Genomic DNA, 19,594 nt, shown 5'->3' with positions numbered 1-19,594 from the left:
CTGTCAACCATTACTAATTCAAAATCTATCTTTCACCTCCTTAAATTTATTCAGTGTCCCATAATCTACCATGCTCGCGGAATGAATACCATAGATTCACCACCCTTTGAGAGAATTAATGTCTCCTCTTCGCTGTTCTGAATCTGCTACCCATTATTCTAAAATTATGACCTCTTATTCACGGTTGTGCCACATGAAGAAACATCCTTTCTACATCTAGTTTGTCGATCCCCTTTAGCATCTTATATACCTCAATTTTAACTCCTGTCATTCTTCTAAACTCCAGAGAGCATGAGGCTGAACTTCTCAATCTCTCTTCATAAGACAAACCCTCCTTCTCTAGAATCAATCTAGAGAACAAAGACAAGAACAAAGGACAATGCAACAGGCCTTTTCACCCTCCAAGCCTGTACTGACACACCTTGCCCTTCAATACTACAACTGTCTTCATTTACAGGATCAGTATCCGTCTATTCGCTTTCTATTCATGTCCGGGTGCTTCTTGAATCGTGCTATTATGTCTGCTTCCACCATCACCTCTTGCAACATGTTCCAGGCACTCACCACCCTTGGTGTGGAAAAACGTGTCTCGCACATCTCTTTTAAACTCCCCCTCTCTTCAGTAAGGCGTTTGATAAGGTTTCCCATGGCAGGCTGATGGAGAAAGTGAAGTCGCATGGGGTTCACGGTGTGCTAGCTAGATGGATAAAAAAACTGGCTAGGCAACAGGAGACAGCAAGTAGTAGTGGAAGGGGGTTTCTCAAATTGGAGACCTGTGACCAGTGGTGTTCCACAGGTATTTGTGCTGGGACCACTATTGTTTATGATATAGGTGGTCTGATTAGCAAGTTTGCAGATGACACGAAGATTGGTGGAGTAGCAGATCGTGAAGGGGACTGTCAGAGATTACAGCAGAATATATATAGATTGGAGAATTGGACAGATAAATGGCAGATGGAGTTCAATCCGGGCAAATGCGAGGTGATGCATTTTGGAAGATCTAATTCACGAGCAAAGTCCTGGGAAAATTGACGCTCCGAGAGATCTGGTGTTCAGGTCCGTTGTTCCCTGAAAGTGGCAACGCAGGTCAGTAGAGTGGCCAAGAAGGCATACGGCATGCTTTCCTTCATCGGACGGGATAATGAGTTGGCATGTCATGTTACAGTTGTAGGAGACTTTGGTTCGGCCACATTTGGAGTACTGCGTACAGTTCTGGTCGCCACGTTACCAAAAGGATGTGGATGCTTCGGAGAGGGTGCAGAGGAGGTTCACCAGGATGTTGCCTGGTATGGAGGGCACTAGCTTTGAAGCAAGGTTGAGTAGATTAGGATTATTTTCATTAGAAAGACGGAGATTGAGGGGTGACCTGATTGAGGTCTACAAAATCATGAGGGGTATAGACAAGGTGGATAGCAAGAAGCTTTCCCCCAGAGTGGGGGACTCGATTACTAGGGGTCATGAGTTCAAAGTGAGAGGAGGAAAGTTTATGGGAGATATGCGTGGAAAGTTCTTTATGCAGAGGGTGGTGGGTGCCTGGAACGTGATGCCACTGGAGGTGGTAGATGCAGACATGATGGTGTCTTTTAAGATATATTTCAATTGTTTGATTTTGATTCCCCACAGTGTGGAAACAGGCCCTTTGGCCCACCAAGTCCACATCGCCCCTTGAAGCATCCCACCCAGACCCATCCCCCTATAACCCTCACACCCCTGAACACTACGGGCAATTTAGCATGGCCAATCCACCTAGCATGCACATCTTCGGACTGTGGGAGGAAACCGGAGCACCCGGAGGAAACCCACGCAGACACGGGGAGAATGTGCAAACTCCCCATAGACAATTATATATATCTGGACAGGTACATGGATGGGCAGGGAGCAAAGGGATGTAGACCTTAGAAAACAGATGACAGGTTTAGACAGAGGATCTCGACCAGTGCAAGCTTGGAGGGCCGAAGGGCCTGTTCCTGTGCTGAAATTTTCTTTGTTCTTTGTTCTCTCACACTTTAAACCTACTCCCCTAGTAATTGACCCCTGTACTCTGGGGAAAAAGCCTCTTACTTTCTACTCTATGTATGCCATTCACAGCCCTTATAAACTTTTGGGTCGCCCCTCAACTTCCGGCATTCCAGTGAAAATAAACCCAATCGACCCAACCTCTCTTTATAGCTAAAATCTACCATACCAGGCAACATCGTTTTCTGTATCCTGCACAAAGTATCCACATTGTTTGCTGCAGCATAACTTGTCTATCCTTTTACTCAATGTCCCTTCCAATGAAGGCAAGCATGCTGTATGATCCTCATCACTGTCCGCTAATCTTTGTATCATCTGCAAACTTACTAATTTGACCAGCTACATTTTCCTCCAAATCGTTTTTGTAAATCATGAATAGCAGAGGCCTAGTACTGATCCCTGTGGAACCCAACTAGTCTCAGCCCTCCATTCCAAAAAGTATCCTTCCACCACTACCCTTTATCTCCTGTGGCTAAGCCAGTTCTTTATCCATCTTGCCAGCCCACCACTGATACCATGTGACTTCATCTTTTGTACCAGACTTCCATGAGGGACCTTGTCAGGGGCTTCAGTGAAGTCCTTGTGGACAACATCAACTGTTTTTCCCTTGTCAGTCATCTTCATCACCTCAAAAAAACTTGAGCAAATTAGTGAGCGATGACCTCCCCAGTACAAAATCATGCTGTCTATTGCTAATAAGTCCATTTGCTTCTAAATGCGTATAGATTTTGTCCCTGGGAATCTTTTCCAATAATTTCCCTATCACTGGTGTGAGACTCTCTGGCCTGTAATTTCCTAGATTATCCTTGCTACCCTTCTTAAACAATGGGACAACATTGGCAATTCTCCAGTAATCTGGGACCACACCTGTGGCCAAAGAGGATGCAAAGATGTCTGTCAGTTCTCCAGCAATTAGATCCTTTGCCTCCCTCAATATTCTGGGGTAGATCCCATCAGGACCCGGGGACTTGTCTACCTTAATAGTTTTTAAGATGTAGAACACCTGTTCCTTTTTAATAGCAACTTGATTTAGAAACTTGACACTCCCTTCCCTGAGATCATCCTCCATCAATTCTTTCACTTTTTGGTTAATTCCGACTCAAAATATTCATTTAGGATCTCACCTTCCACTTCTGGCTCCACGTATACATTCCCTCCTTTGACCTTGAATGGGCCAGTCCTTTCCCTTGCTACCGTCTTGCTTTTTATATATGCATAAAAAGCCTTGGGATTCTCCTTAATCCTGTTTGCTAATGACTTTTCATGACTCCTTTTAGCCCTTCTAATTCCTTGTGTAAGTCCAACTTTTCTGTTTCCGTTGCTACAGCAGTCCACCATCAGAGTCCTGTTCCAGGCTTCCCACCCCACACCATGCCGCTGAGAGAGTGTCCCGCTTCGGGCTTTCCAGCCCACAACCTGCTGCCATCAGGGGTCTACTCCACGTGAAAGCGAAAGTCCTGCTCCAGGCTTCACATGCCAACCTACGGTCTCTACAGCCACATTGCCTCTGAAAACGCTGTTGCCGTTCTGGACCCCATTGAAGCCTCCTCCTACAGAAGAGCTCTTTTTATCAGATAAATCTGAGAAAAAATGAAGGGATATAAGGAAAAAGAAAAAAGAAAATTGCAGATGAGGAGGACAACCCTGAGCACTGGAGTCTGAAACCTGCCTATTCCACTACGCTGCCTTCTCAAAGACTTCATCAGTTCCCTTCCTTCAAGACCTTGTGTATGCTTCCTTTTCCTTTCTGACCAATGTCATAACATAGCTGGTCATTCAAGGTTCACGTAACTTGCCATATCTATCCTTCATTCCCATAGGACTGTGACTCTCCTGAACTCTTATAAAGTGCCATTTGAAATGCTACCACACGTCCAATGTAGGTTTACCCTCAACCAGCTGCCACTAATCAAAGCCTTCTATTTCCTGCCTAATATTGTTGTTATTCACCTTCCCCCAGTTTAACATCTTCCCCTGAGGATTGTTATTATCCCTAACCATGAGTATCTTAAAACTCACAGTATTATGGTCACTACTCCAAAAATGCTCCCCACTGAACTTCACTCCCCTTGTTGAGCTCATTTCCCAAAACCAGGTCCAGAGTAACCCCTTCCCTAGTTGGACTGTTTAAATTTTGTGTCAAGAATCCCTCCTGAATGGTCCTTACGAATTCTGCCCCATCCGAGCCCCTAGCACATTGTGAGTCCCAGTCAATAGAAGGGAATTTAATATCACCCACCACAACCCTGCTGTTTTTGAGACAGAAAGGACTGCAGATGCTGGAAGGCATAATCAAAAAACATGGAGCTAGAAAAGCACAGCAGGTCAGACAGCATCTGAGGAGCAGGGAAGTCAACCTTTCAGGCCAGATCTCCTCTTCGGGGGCCTCCTGAAGAAGGATTCCAACCCAAAACATTGACTTCCCTGCTCCTCGGATGCTATCTGACCTGCAATGCTTGTCCAACCCTGCAGTTTTTAACATCTTTCCAAAATTTGTCTATATATTCTCTCCGCTGTGTCCAGCTGGCTGTTGGGAGGCCTAGCAATGTGATTTCACTTTTCCTGTTCCTGAGTTCTACACATATTGCCTCGCTGTACATGTCCTGTAATGCATCCTCCCTCAGTACAGCTGTGAGATACTGTTTTACCAGTAATGCAAGCCCCCCTCACACTCTTTACTTCCCTTTCTATCACACCTTCCTTGAATTGCCTCCAATCCCTTTGATACTATATACAGTACTCCAGGTACGGCCTCACTTGTGCCTCGTTCAGTTACAGAAACACTTCCCTACTTTTATATTCTCTTCCTTTAGCAGTAAATCCCAAAATTCCATTAACCTTTTTACCTGCTATACCCGCTTACTAGCGAACAAGCTTAGAACCACTTGTTTTTATTTCCCAACAGAGAGATGGCAATGGCCCCTTGAGAACTAAGGCTAATTACCTCATTGTCTAATCTTGAAGTCATCAAAAAACATGCTGCTGAAGTTAAAAGCAATCATTTCAACACCTTGTTCACTCTTGAGCTTGTTGGCCTACGTTGGCTCCTGGTTAAGTCATGTCCTGAATTTAAAATTTTGTCCTTTGTTATTAATTCTTGACACTTCTTATTAACGTGACCTCCTGCAATAGCATTGCCTTCCAAGGCAAATACAGTCTTTAATTCTGGCTGCTTATATAGTCCCAATTTTAATTACTTAGTCATTAACCTTTAATTGTTTAGACCTCATATTCTGGAATATGTTCTTACATCTCTTTGTCCTCATTGCTCCTTTAAGACACACCTTAAAACCTAATATTAAACTAAGCTTTTGGTCATCCCCTTATGTGTCTCAAAATCGTACTTGATTTTAAATGTTGTTATGAAGTGCCATGGAATGTTTCATTGCATCAAAGGTACTATTTATAAGTTGTCAGCTATATTGCTGTTCAAGTGTCACTTGGCACCATCTGGTTGGTGGTGAGGCAATGTGAAGGAGAATTTTCAATTACTGTAGGAGTCCTAGCTTTTGCAAAAATCTCAAAGATCAAAGGGTATGCCAAAGCATTTACATGAACAAAATCAGACAAAAAGAAAAACCTAGTATCAGAGATAATGGGAACTGCAGATGCTGGAAATTCCAAGATAATAAAATGTGAGGCTGGATGAACACAGCAGGCCAAGCAGCATCTCAGGGGCACAATGATGAAGGGTCTGGGCCCGAAACGGCAGCTTTTGTGCCCCTGAGATGCTGCTTGGCCTGCTGTGTTCATCCAGCCTCACATTTTATTATCTAAAAAGAAAAACCTTCTTTGTTGTTATCTGTGCGGATGCGAGTGCCAGTTGGAAAATCCTGTTTGGTCTCTGACAATTGACTGTAAATGGCCATTACTAGCATCAGTTTGGTTACCACGAGTGAGATCTAATAATTCAACCCTTCAATGGCTATCTTACAGCAATTGCTGGAATTCTAACTGCAATCTTGGAAGAATGAGAAAATGTTATCAGATGGTTTTCCTCTTCCCTGTTTCTTTCCGTGATTATCCTTTTTTAGACACTTTTGTTTATGCTGGCTTATGATTGTAGGATGTTGGCTGCTGTCTTGATTATGTCATGGTCCTTTTCATTCATCAGTAAACCTGGACAATGAGTACTGTCCAGAGATTTGAGCAATGCAACAATCAAAGTTGGGGCCTAATTTTCAACTGTTACCCACACAAACGTATCTTTTGTAGTTGGAGTGGAACAGAAATCAATACCATGACCCCAAACAGATTCTTTTTCTTTATTCCTGGATTGGGGTAGAAAAAATTTTGGTTAATTGTGCAACTCTGCAGCCGAAATTAGTTACCACAGCAGAGGTAAGAGAGCCAGATAACTTCTGATGAGTTTGGAGACACACTTATCCATCAACATCGGGAAGGGAGGCATGTGAAAAAGTCTTTTTTTACAGCCTGAAAGCACTGTTCATAGATTAAAATCAATTAACATGCTAAACCTGAGTGCAAGTCCTTCCTTTCTGAGCAGGGAGTAATGTAAATGTTACTACATGGTATTCTTTCCACATATCAGCATAAAATATTTAAACCTTTAAATTTAATGGAAATAAAATATTAAATGTGGACAAGGAAATTTTTAAAATTAAACTGTGTCAAACTGATTTAGATCAATCTTACTCCCGGGACAAAATTTTCTCTGTGGGTTTCAGGACCCCACTAACTAGCTTCAATAGGACTCAGACCTTGCACTGTATTGAAAACAGTTACTCAGTGATTTGCCACAAATTGACCAATTGATGACTAGAGAACAATCTTGTCCAAATATGTATGGCAGGAGCACAGGTTCTGAAGCTGGGGTGGCAGTAAAAAGTCCTCCAACTTAGAAGCTGCAGATGCGAGGGCAGGTTAGTGAGGGACAGCTACTTGAAGAAAAAGGTACCTACATGCCAATGTTTTTAAATGTAAAGTAAAAAAATAAATGTACCAGCTGGATTGTCAGTCCTGCCACAGAGAAGCTGATCTATGTAGCTCATCAGCTTCCGCTATGTGTGCAGATGTGAGTGCCAGCTGGAAAATCGTGCTTGGTCTCTGATAAGTTGACTGTAAATGGCCATTACTAGCATCAGTTTGGCTACCACGAGTGAGATCTAATAATTCAACCCTTCAATATCCTAAATAAGAATGAGAGGAAGGCTTCATTAATGCTTGGATCCAGATATAGGTGAAGAAGCTCAGCCTCAGTGTAGTGCTGTCATGGCAATATGCCAGCACTTTGCCTACACAAGAGCTGATCTCCGGATTTACTTAGGACTTGCTTTTGCTTTCTAAATACTGTACTGATAATAAATCGCATAACAGGAGTGGCAAATGTAGGAGTGTCAATTTTACACTAGAAAGTTTCCACACAAATTGAATCCATGCCACGTTCAGTTTGGGTTGAAACTTGTCATATGAGCAAAGCTCCAGACCAGCAGGAAGTCAAGAGATTGATGTCTGAATCAGCAAAGAGTTACAATGATACACAAATGCAGCATTGTTCTTCACATTGACATCTCCAAGTATCCTGCACATGGTGCAACAATGTAGAGAGTTTTTTACAATAACTTTGATAAACATGGTAAACTTATGTGATAATTTGTAATTAAATTTGTTAAATTTTTAATAACTTTTATATTCACGTTTATTACTTTTACAATCCAGCATATGATTCTGGATATTAATGTTGCTAGTCTCTTTCTTGCAACAAGATTCCGAGCCTAGAAGAGGGGAGGAAACCATGCAGCATAGAAACTTGCCAGGCCTTGTCAGGTTTTTTTGGTCCAAATGTTTGTTTATAGAGCATTTTGAATTTCTAATTTTGCTACTTCGGAAGCAGCAATATCGAGAATGTCACTGGTGCTGGTACAGATGACGCATGAGACCTGATTCAGCTTTCCCCTTGGCCTTCCACAATGAGAACACAGGATTATGTGTGTTTGCATGTGTATGTGTGAATGTGCTGACAGCTGCCTTCTCTGAGGACAAGGATGTTTTGCATTAACAGAGAGATGGCATACAAAGAACAAACTTCCCTTTCCTCTGCATATGGACTATTAATCTCTGTGATAGAGAGCTTTCTTCCTTTAAACAAATTTCCCACGATATTCAATAAAGCCCTATGACTCTCAAATAACTTGTTTAGAAAGATTTTGTTTGTGTATAAACAGTACTATCAGTCTCTTTGTCTCAAATCAATTTGAAGCACGGACCTGTCCCCAGTGATGTTGCCCAACCCCTGAAAGCACTTCCCAGGACAGAGATAAGTAAAACATACGCAGCTTTATCAGAAAGCTGAGTAATGGAAGTGAAGGATGAAAGGACTTTGAAATAAATTATTTGAACTTAATATTTGAAAAGTATGCAGAAGCTTTCACTGAAGAGCTAAAGTTTACAATTAGCTGTTAGAGTTAATCCTTTTGACTATGTATTTGCTTTGCTAAGCACGCAAATATATTTCCTAGCTCTACATATTTTGCGACCCTCTTTATTGTTTCTATATTTAAGAGCTGATTGCTTCCTACTCTGTTATCCCTTCCTGGTTTGCACCTTCTGTAAAACATGCTTTACTAAATTATCTACAATACTCTGCAATGTAACTTTTGGAACTTAGTGACATGTGTGTTGTAGAAAAGACATGTGGTAGACAGTTAGTGCCCTCCTCTGAGGTGAGTTTCTGGGCAGGGGTTAATGTAATTGGGCAGGAGGCTAGTGGGTGAGGACCCTTTAATTTCTTGCATCCACCCCAGTTTAATTCAGGATGGGAAGGTTTAGTCAAGGGCCTCATTCTACCACTGCTAATATTAATCCAGCAGGTGAAGAACACACTGTGAGAGAAATCTGAAAAACAAAATCTGTTAAAATTTGCTTGCAGTGATCCAGGGTGATAGGGAGGACTCCCATGTTTGAAGATACAATGACTGATTGAGGAGCTGTCATCAGCTTTCCCTGCATCCACAGGAAGTGCTACACCTGCCCCAAAACCTCTCCCCTCACCTTCATTCAAGGCACCAAACAAACCTTCCACATCAGACAGAGGTTCACATGCACATTCGTCAATGTGATCTATCGCATCCACTGCTCCCGACATGGCCTCCTCTACATTGGTGACACCAAGCGGAAACTCTGAGACCGTTTAGTAGGTCACTTGAGCTCTGTTCGCAACAAATGGCAACACCTTCCAGTTGCAAACCATTTCAAATCCACCTGCTACTCCCACTCTCTGGATGATATGTCCATCCTGAGCCTCCTCCACTGTCACAATGACACCACCCAGAAACTGGAAGAGCAGCACATCATATGCCACCTCGGGAGCCTACGGCCCTAAATATGGATTTTGCCAGTTTCAAGATCTCCCCAGCCCCAGCCTCATCCTATGTCCAACCCTCCCTTTCATCCCTGCCTCCTTGACCTGACACAACCTGTCCCTCTTCTCTCCCTCCTATTCGCTCCTCCCACTTCAATGACCAATTCCCCACCTCTGCCTACGTGCACTCACCTATCACCATCCCACCTATCTTCCCCAGCTCCACCCCTTCACTCTATTTATTTCTGAGCTGCCTTCCCCCTCCCCAATTTCTGAAGAAGGGCCCAGACCCAAAACGTCAACATTCCTGCTCCTCTGATGCTGCCTGGCCTGCTGTGTTCCTCCAGCTCCATACTGTATTATCTCTGACTCCAGCATCGGCAGTTCTTATATCTCTGTATTATTTGTACACTTTTAGTGAGGGAGCTATAAGAGGTGTTAAGTTGAAAATATCAGTCAGAAGTGATAATAGGGAACTACATCATATTGAGGAATCTTTTTTCTTCAAAACAAAATTGTTTCCTGTAGATGCTATCTTATATTGAGCTCTAACTCGAAGTGCTGTAAAAGCATCAATATTTCACCCAAATGGGTTTTCTCTCTATGTAAGAGACAATGCAATGACATGTCAGCAACCTATTAATTATATGGTATTAAAGGTATAGTTGATCTTGTCTTTGTCAGATGTCTGCAAATGTGCATTTTCCATTTAAGAGTTATTGACAAGTGTGCCTAATTGGTAACAGTGGGTGAATTTTATTTCCCCTCCCCAAGTGTTTCTGTCAAGGACACTGAGGCCAATTGTAGAGCTTAAAGATAAATATATTGACAAAACTTGTTAGTTAACATGGCCTAGAGTATATGTGAAAAAAAATGTTGCAACCATGGGTGAATTCGAAGTCTGTTAAGAGGATATCAGATATAGTAAAAGTATTTATTTTCTGGTTGGTCAGTTAAGAGCATTTCACTTGATATTTAAAAAAAAACTATTGGTACTTTGTCTCATAATTTAGCAGTATTTTCAAGCCTGCTGTAATTTTTATTTTAAACTCTGTCCACTCCTTGGTTTGGACACAGAATAAATAAAACAGAAATGCTCTGTGAATTGCATCTCCTTAATTATTTAATGGATTACTCTGAACTTCTTTAAAACACTTCTATCACAACCTCCTTTCCAACTTGATTGTTTAAAGCATGTATGTAGATTGAAGCTGAATCAGAGTGGATACTGAGATGGCATGACAGCAGGGCAGAAGCCTGGCTGTGAACTAGGGTTGTGTGTGTTTATTTTTTAAAATCAAATATTGTCTCTCAATCACAATGGCATTAGTTCAGGTGCCACTCCAGAGGCTGTGGCAGTTAATGCAGGTTGACATTTCGCTAGAAATATTGAGGAAGTGTTGCTTTGTTAATAGTGCTGTTTTTGAGTGATATGTTAAATTGAATTTCTTATGACAATTTGAAGGGCAGTAGAATGCTTCAGATGCCGTGGCCAGTGATTTTCCCTGGACTAACATCACTGAAATAAATTATCTGGTAATTTATCTCGTTTGTTACTTACAGCAAATTTACTGGTGTGTTTGTCTACATTAAAGTCATGACACCATTTCAAAAACTCATTATTACTTGTAAAGTATTTTTTGTATATCAGAGTTTTTAGTATGAATACAAATTATTTCAAGTATGAACTTTGCTGAATTACAGATATTGTATCCTAATGCTGGCTGCATAAATGCAAATAGTCAGAATGTATGGTGTGCTGACTATTCTGGGCCTATATTAATAATGATTTGTGATTAAAAAGCACTTTAAAGAAATCTTAATGATTTCTAGCTCATCCTCTATCTTTTTGTGTCAAAGCACATTGTAAATAGAATAAGGCAACTATTGTGCACTAAAGCATTGTCATTCTACAGGCTGAGACAAACATTCCTAAAATTAAATGTACCTTTCCCTTAGATTCTTGAAATTAAAGGAACAGTGTTTTTATAAAATCTGACAAGGTTATATACTCATTAATGTCAAATTCCATATTGTTAATAGAACGAAAAGTGTTCAGTTTGACTGAAAGCTCAATCTTCAGTATGCAATAAAACTTTAATGGAATAAATACACTATAAAAATCCTTGGTTTTGGATGGCAAAACAAAGATGCTGATTGGGTATAGAGACCAGATTTAGGGGCTTTAGCTACGTGAACTCTGATATGGACACAGTTTGCTTCGTTCAGATTAAAGATCCGAGGCTGGGATTTTCCAATTTTCAGGTGAGTTTCCATGAGGGAAATCTGCCACCTATAGAGATGAGAAGCCCAGTGGAACTTCTGACAGTCAGGTAGATCATTTACAGCTAATGGGTTTTTCACATCAGACCAGGAATTTGGCCCTTAAAGAATCATTAATTGCCACTTAAACACTTCAAATGGCTGTTAGGATCACTGGAGCTTGGTGGATGAGGAGGGATCTAATTGAAACTTACAGATCACTGAGAGGCCTGAATACAGTGAATAGAGTGGAGATGTTTCTACTAGTCAAAGAGAGACTAGGACCGAAAGGCACTTCTTCCAAGTGAAGGGACAACCCTTTAGAACTGAGATGAGGAAGAATTTCTTCACGCAAGGTGTCGTGAGTTGTGGAACTCATTGTCACTGAGGGCCAAGTTTTTTGAGTATTGTTAAAACCAAGATAGGTCCTTATTTAGTAAGGAGATTAAAGTTTATGGGAAGAAGGCAGGAGAATGAGATTAAGAAACATATCAGCCACGATCAAATGGTGGAGCAGATGTGATGGGTGGAATGGCTTAATTTTGTCCCTATCTCTTATGGTGTTACTTCTCACTTCGAGATCTGCTACCTCTGGGTTTAGAAGATTGAAACTCTAATTTCAGATGGAACTAACTCATTTTTTAGACTCAGTATAACATTCTGTTATGTTATGGTTATTCCTGCCTCAGGGCCTCATTTCTACAACATTATCAATTAACCTTGTCGCATTGCACGTTGCTAGATCCATTGTAACCTGTTTTCCAGTTGGTTCCTTGTTATGCTGATCTAGAAGACCATTTTTTAAAGTCCTATGAACTTTTCCTTCAAATTTGTGACTGTAAATTTAGTTTGCTTAGAATACATGAAGATTAAAATCCCTAATGATTACTATATAACCTTTGTTACCTGAGCCTCTAATTTCTGATTTATGCTCTGACATAATACTGGTAGGGGGCATATAAACAACTGCTCTTAATACCTTCTTCCGCTTAATGTTTCTTAGCCTTGTCCAAGCTGATTCTGTGCCTTTACTTTTCTAAGTTAACCTACTTGCTTTCCTTGTGTTGACTTTATCACATGCCTTAAATTGAATACTGTATATCAGATGTATGAGTTATACCATTTCTTCATGAACAATAAACATAAAATAACATAATTTTATGTTATATAAGACATGATTTGGCAGCCAACTAATGCCATAAAAGTGAACCAGTTTTCAGAGCACTTAAAATTTATGTAGTAAATTGGTTTTAATAAACCTACGGACATTATATTCACTAAGTACTTATGAACCGTTTCTGTTTATGCATATGATGTGTTGAAGTGGAGCAAACTGAAACATACCAATGCTCACTTGATCATATTAATATGACAAAATGTCTCTTCTAGCTTTTCTCCCCCTCGAAATCAGAAAGTCACCAAACATTAATTCTGTAGGAAAGTAGCACTTTAAAACTCAAAGCAGAAGTGTTTGCTTCAAAAGCAATGTTCTAAAGGTGACATCTTTGTTCTCGTATTCTCTAAGAATTATGTATTCTGATCTTGTACATTTAAGCATTTGTTATCGTGAGGCCTAAATGGGGTCCAGTCCATTTTCCCTTTTCCTTTCTTCTTCTGTACACCGCTATCTGTATCCATTCATTACCCTTGTACATTTTTTTAATCTCTTCTCCTTGCGTAGCTGTGTTTTTTCTGTTTTTGGCAAATGTAAGTACAGGTATAGAAAAGCTTAACTGTGGTCATAGTTTGGTAGTTTCTTCCTAAAATTTTTTTCCAAGTAGGTCTTCAGTCAATGCCCTTCACCACATTTTTTTGTCAAGTAACAGAATCAAGTCACCTATCCGACACACAATTAGCTCATCAATATAGACATGGCTGCATTAATCAGCCACACTACTGTTAGACAACTCCTGCAGCTGCCACAGAATTTATGTTACCATTTTGCTCTTTTTTTTTTATTTACAGCTGTCCTGGAATCTCTGGCTGAACTGCAGCTTGCATTTAGATAGTGCTTTTAACTTAGTAAATATTCCCAAGGCACCTTAGAGTGCTTTACGTTTTACAAAATGTGATTTGACACCAAGCCAACGCATGAGGTACTAGGACAAATAACCGTAAGTCTGGTTAAAAAGGTAGGTTAAAATCTAAGACCTTGATCAGATGGGCCAATGGGTCAAGGAGTGGCAAATGGAGTTTTAATTTAGATAAATGTGAGGTACTGCATTTTGGAAAGCCAAGCCAGGGCAGGACTTATACACTTAATGGTAAAATCCTGAAGAGTGTTGCTGAGCAAAGAGACCTTGGAGTGCATGTTCATTGTTCTTTGAAAGTGGAGTCGCAGATGGATAGGATAGTGAAGAAGGCATTTGGTACGGATGCCTTCATCGGTCAGGGCATTGAGTGTAGGAGTTCGGGGAGTCATGTTACAGCTGTATTGGACATTGGTTAGGCACTTTTGAAATACTGCGTTCAATTCTGGTCTCCCTTCTATAGGAAAGACGTTGTTAAATTTGAAAGTGTTCTGAAATGATTTACAAGGATGTTGCCAGGGTTGGTGTGTTTGAGCTATAGGGAGAGGCTGAATAAGCTGGACCTATTTTCCTTGGGGCATCAGAGATTGAGGGGTCACTTAACAGAAGTTTATAAAATCATGAGGAGCATGAATAAGGTGAATAGTCAGGTCTTTTCCCCAGGTCCGGGGAGTTTCAAACTAGAGGGCATTGTTTTAAGGTGAGAGAGGAAAGATTTAAAAGGGAGCTGAAGGGCAGCCTTTTCATGCAGAGGGTGGTAAGTGTATGGAATGATCTGCCTGAGGAGGTGGAGGCTGGTACAATTATAACATTTAAAAGGCATCTGGATTGGGACATGAATAGGAATGGTTTAGAGGGATAAGGGCCAAATGCTGGTAAATGGGGCTAGATTAATTTAGCCTATCTGGTTGGAATGGACAAGTTGAATCAAAGGGTCAGTTTCCATGCTGTACATCTGCATGACTCTAGAACAAGAGCAAAATATTGCAGATGCTAGAAATTTGAAATAAAACAGAAAATGCAAATATGCAGGCATCGTTTGTCAAGAGAAAACGGTTAATATTTCAGAAAGCTCTGGTACAGAGTCATCATCAACTTGAAATATTAACTGTGTTTCTCCCTAGTTTATTTTCCTCTGTATTTAAAATGGCTTTAAAGAGAAAAGCAAAGTAGAGAGGCAGAGAGATTTTTAGGGAATGAATTCTAGTGCTCATTGGCTAAGCAGCTGAAGCCATGGCTGCCAGTGGTGGACCAATTTAATCTTAGGCTGCACAGGTGTACAGAATTGAAGAGCATTTTTCTTGAAGGGTTGGTGGAATGGGGAGGTTTATGGAAACAGGGAGTAGCGAGGGCATAGTAGTTTTAAAAAATAAGGCTGAGAATCTTAAAATCGAGATCTAGGAAGCAATGTAAATCCAAACTCCAGCTCAGGGCCCAAACAAATAATCTAGGCTAATAATTCATTTCAGTATCAAATAAATATTGTTGAAACTGCTATAGTTCGGTCTGGATATATTAAAATGGTTCTTGCTGCCTGCTCGTAAACCATTGGAGTCATTGAATCTTTGTGGTGCAGAATGAGGCAGTTGGAGTGCATAGAGGCTTTCAGTGGAGCAATCCAGTCAGTCTCACCCTCCTGTTATATTGCTGTGATGCTCCAGGTTTATTGTCTTTGAGTGTTGAACCAATTTACTTATGAAATTATTGACAGCCTCACCCTCCACCACTCTGTGGGGTATCGAATTCCAGATGTATATGATAAATCCCTTTTTAAAAAGAACACAAGTTCTCCGGGTCAGCATTCTTCCATCTGCTAAATCTATATGTTTTGCTAATTACCTATTTCATTTGGTGACTCTACACACCATGCTGCACAATATGTTGTTGCATTTACCTATATGGCAACAGAACCCAAGCTTCTGATCTTAATTGATTGTAAAATACTTGGAAGAAATCCAGGTGATATGATATTGATTCAAATGTGCTAATTCATACTGAACTATAAAATGCTTCATTTGTGATGCTTGTACCATTCGATAAACTGTTTTTGTTCAAAGCACATTTTTAAGTTATTAAGAGCTTTTCAGTTTTATGTATGAGGTCAGACATGTAACTTTGCTCTATTTTCATTATTGTTAAAGCATTTAGTTTTCATATTAATGTTAACCAGTTGTTATTTCATGTAAACCAACTACATTTTAATAAATTGTGCGAATCCCATTTATTTATTGCTTTTCTTTTCCAGCTTTAATGTTCCAATCAATTTAAAGTGTATACAGTGTGTGAGTTCTGCAATTGATGTCAGTTTCAGGTGTAAAATGATCATAAGTGTTTTTACTAAACCACCTTATTGACATTTGGTAAAGCATTTGAGGAAATGGATTTACAAGGGGACATGAATCAGGTGTAGGAATGAGACTGTTTGAATTGTTTTTTCAGAGATGAACTCAGTGGATGGAGTAGCTTCTTCCTGTTCTGTAGTGATTCTACAATTTTTCAAAAGTGAGTTAAACCATCTGAAAGCCAAGACCAGATATGAAATATAACACTGTTTTCATTCATAGAAAGCAAGTGAAGGTAGAGAATAGTACAGCAAAATCCATTTGCAAAGTTTTATTTCTGCCTTTTAAAAAAAGTTCATAAAATAATAAAACACACATTTCTTTTGTGAATTAGCTTAATTGGTTTTGGTATTCCTTTGTTTCTAACCACCAAAACTGACCTTCAGAATTTGATTTTCAGCATCAAGGTCCAAATCTGCCTTTCGTAAATTCTTCATTTAAAACTTTTTGTGTGCCTGGGAGAGGTATATGATGCTGGCTGGATTCCTGTCTGCCTCACTATTGATTCACCAACAGGTTTAACAATAAAACCTGCTACCATTTCTCCTTCAGTGGAGAAGTGTTTCTGACCAGATGTTGGACAGCCATCGCAAACCCAACAGGTACGGTGCTTGCTTAGATTTCAGAAGGCTTGAATTCAGTATGACAGGTCATTTGTCAGCCCACAAAATGGTCTGAACATCTTGCAGTCAGGGTGTGCATGTACTAAGCAATATGTAGTTAGATGATCAAAACCTCTCCAGGTGCCAGAGAATGTGAATTTGGTATAGCAGGTCATCTAAACTAAAGAGCCTGGAATGGGACAATTGCATGAGTAATTGCCTTCCAAAAACTGTGCCGTCTGGTTCAAATACATATCTTCCCTGCCTGCACCTCTGGCATTGTAAAAGAACTGGGCAAATTCAATTTACTTTAAAACACCAAACTGAACATAACACAACCCCAAGCTTCTGGGACTGACAAAGGAGATCAAAAATCTTGAAAGGTGGTGATTTTGTTGAGTGTATCAAGCAACAGCCCCACATAGATTTACACCTTGCATATATTTATGTGACAATTTTAGTCTTCAGTAACACCTGTGCATTTGAATTATATTGGGATTAGCCACATGTAATTCTGTTTATACAAGCTCTTTCCTAATTGAGACCTCAAATTCAGCACTTTTCGTACCCATTAAGCTATGTGCATTAATGCTAAGTAGCCGCAAGAGCATTTGTATGCTTAGTAATCATTGCTGTTTAGATTTAACTGTACTGTACAAAAATGCCTTTAGCAGGTCAGTCCTAACAACTGCGGCCTTGACTGCTCTGAAGGGCAGTCACCTGAATTTATTGCAGTATTTGTAGGATGTAAAATGAAGGGAAAAAAATGAATTACTTATTTGGTAGGGTAATTAATCTTTATATGATACAGTTGCACAATACACCATAAATTTACTCAAGTATCATCTAGCACAGATCTAGATATAAAGAGTGGACAGATGCACTTGAAGGAGCAACAAAGTGGGAATGCGGAAAGAACCTAACTTCAAGGGGGTAATTTCTTTATTTTTAGATCAAAACAAACAGATTTATACAATACAGAACCAAGAGACCACATCCAGCGTCATCTGTTTGCATGGCATGATGACATTTTCATTTACACTATATGATTTCTTCAGATCATTGATAATTATGTCACTGGAGAGTGAGAAAGACCCTACCAGGGAACTGTTCTATCTTTCCAGGCCAGGCACTCCACAGGGTGTTATTTTCATCAGCAAATGTTGGCTCAGGTCTTGATTTCTGATTATATAAACAGATGGTGAGCATAAGATGTGTCAGCTTTGAAAAGGCTGGTTTCTGTCAATATTTTCAGAATTTCTTAGAAAAGCTTTTTGGCTTTTCTGTGTTGAAGCTTTTTAATCTCTCCTGTCTGCTTATCCAGCTGGCTTAAGAATGGATTGAATGGTGAATGCAAGCAGAAGCCATTCTCTGTTTTGGTCATAAAACTGCTACAGTTAATTTCTGTGAAATTTATTGTTTCTTAATGGCAAAAAGACAAGTTGTTGTAGTAATTCAGTTGCTGAACATATCTTTTTGCTTCCTGAAAACAGTAGTTCCGGCTGAGTATGTACTAAACTGAATCTGCTGTGCTGTATGTTGATGAAATACAAAATACAAAAGAAATTTATGGTACCTAGACCTATCATGACTGGGGCATGCTAGAGATCAGATTGTGTTTTATGATTGAAAGAAGACGTAGTTTATCAAAGCTTTTCATCTTGCATTCACAAGAATACCACTGTAAAAGGAAACAGCATTTTTATCCTGCAGAAGCTGAGCATGCTGATTGGCTGGAAAGTGGTCTGTGATTAATAGAGATGTTGACATGCTGAATATAGTAGTTGGATAGTTATCTTTTAACTGCTAAGCTTTGTTTAAATTTAAACTAGGCCACTCAACTCTGACTGAAAGCATTGCCCTGAGGAATGAACCAGAGAATATCTGTTGCCTGTTTTGTCTGGTTGAAATAAGACCAGTGTTAATATGTGATAATGGGAACTGCAGATGCTGGAGAATCCAAGATAACAAAGTGTGGAGCTGGATGAACACAGCAGGCCAAGCAGCATCTTAGGAGCACAAAAGCTGACGTTTCGGGCCTAGACACTTCATCAGTGAGGGGGATGGGGAGAGGGAACTGGAATAAATAGGGAGAGAGGGGGAGGCGGACCGAAGATGGAGAAAAAAGAAGATAGCTAGGGAGGAGAGTATAGGTGAGGAGGTAGGGAGCAGATAGGTCAGTCCAGGGACGACAGACACGTCAAGGAGGTGGGATGAGGTGGTAGGTAGGAAATGGAGGTGTGGCTTAAGGTGGGAAGAAGGGATGGGTGAGAGGAAGAACAGGTTAGGGAAGCGGAGACAGGCTGGGCTGGTTTTGGGATGCAGTGGGGGGAGGGGATGAGCTGGGCTGGTTTTGTGATGCAGTGGGGGAAGGGGAGATTTTGAAGCTTGTGAAGTCCACATTGATACCATTGGGCTGTAGGGTTCCCAAGCGGAATATGAGTTGCTGTTCTTGCAACCTTCGGATGGCATCATTGTGGCACTGTAGGAGGCCCATGATGGAACTGTCGTCTGAGGAATGGGAGGGGGAGTGGAAATGGTTCGTGACTGGGCGGTGTAGTTGTTTATTGCGAACCTAGTGGACGTGTTCTGCAAAGCGATCCCCAAGCCTCCGCTTGGTTTCACCAATGTAGAGGTAGCCACATCGAGTCCAATGGATACAGTATACCACATTGGCAGATGTGCAGGTGAACATCTGCTTGATATGGAAGGTCATCTTGGGGCCTGGGATAGGGGTGAGGGAGGAGGTGTGGAGGCAAGTGTAGCACTTACTGCGGTTGCAGGGGAAGGTGCCGGGTGTGGTGGGGTTGAAGGGGAGTGTGGACCGGACAAGGGAGTCATGGAGAGAGTGGTCTCTCTGGAAGGCAGACAAGGGTGGGGATGGAAAAATAGCTTGGGTGGTGGGGTCGGATTGTAGATGGCAGAAGTGTCGGAGGATGATGCGTTGTGTCTGGAGGTTGTTGGGGTGGTGTGTGAGAACGAGGGGGATCCTCTTTGGGCCGTTGTGGTGGGGGCGGAGTG

At 40.8% G+C, this 19,594-nt stretch overlaps 1 protein-coding gene across 5 annotated transcripts in view; it reads left to right on the top strand.

Moving 5' to 3' along the window:
• The window catches only part of afg2a (AFG2 AAA ATPase homolog A), a 423,169-nt gene that overhangs the window by 186,452 nt on the left and 217,123 nt on the right, over positions 1-19,594 (top strand). The window contains exon 15 of one of the 5 annotated variants that reach the window (XM_048543101.1): positions 16,372-16,479. The exons of 3 other annotated variants lie outside the window; for them this stretch is intronic. In XM_048543101.1, the coding sequence (XP_048399058.1) occupies positions 16,372-16,443 (72 nt within the window). In that variant the 3' untranslated portion in view covers positions 16,444-16,479. Of the gene's footprint in view, positions 1-3,343; positions 4,394-16,371; positions 16,480-19,594 lie in introns of those variants that run through there. One more of the 5 variants, XM_048543111.2, reaches the window with a different exon arrangement.

This window comes from Stegostoma tigrinum, chromosome 1 (assembly GCF_030684315.1).
Source record: "Stegostoma tigrinum isolate sSteTig4 chromosome 1, sSteTig4.hap1, whole genome shotgun sequence".
NCBI classification, from domain to species: domain Eukaryota; kingdom Metazoa; phylum Chordata; class Chondrichthyes; order Orectolobiformes; family Stegostomatidae; genus Stegostoma; species Stegostoma tigrinum.
This window is presented reverse-complemented; position numbering and strand designations above follow the sequence as displayed.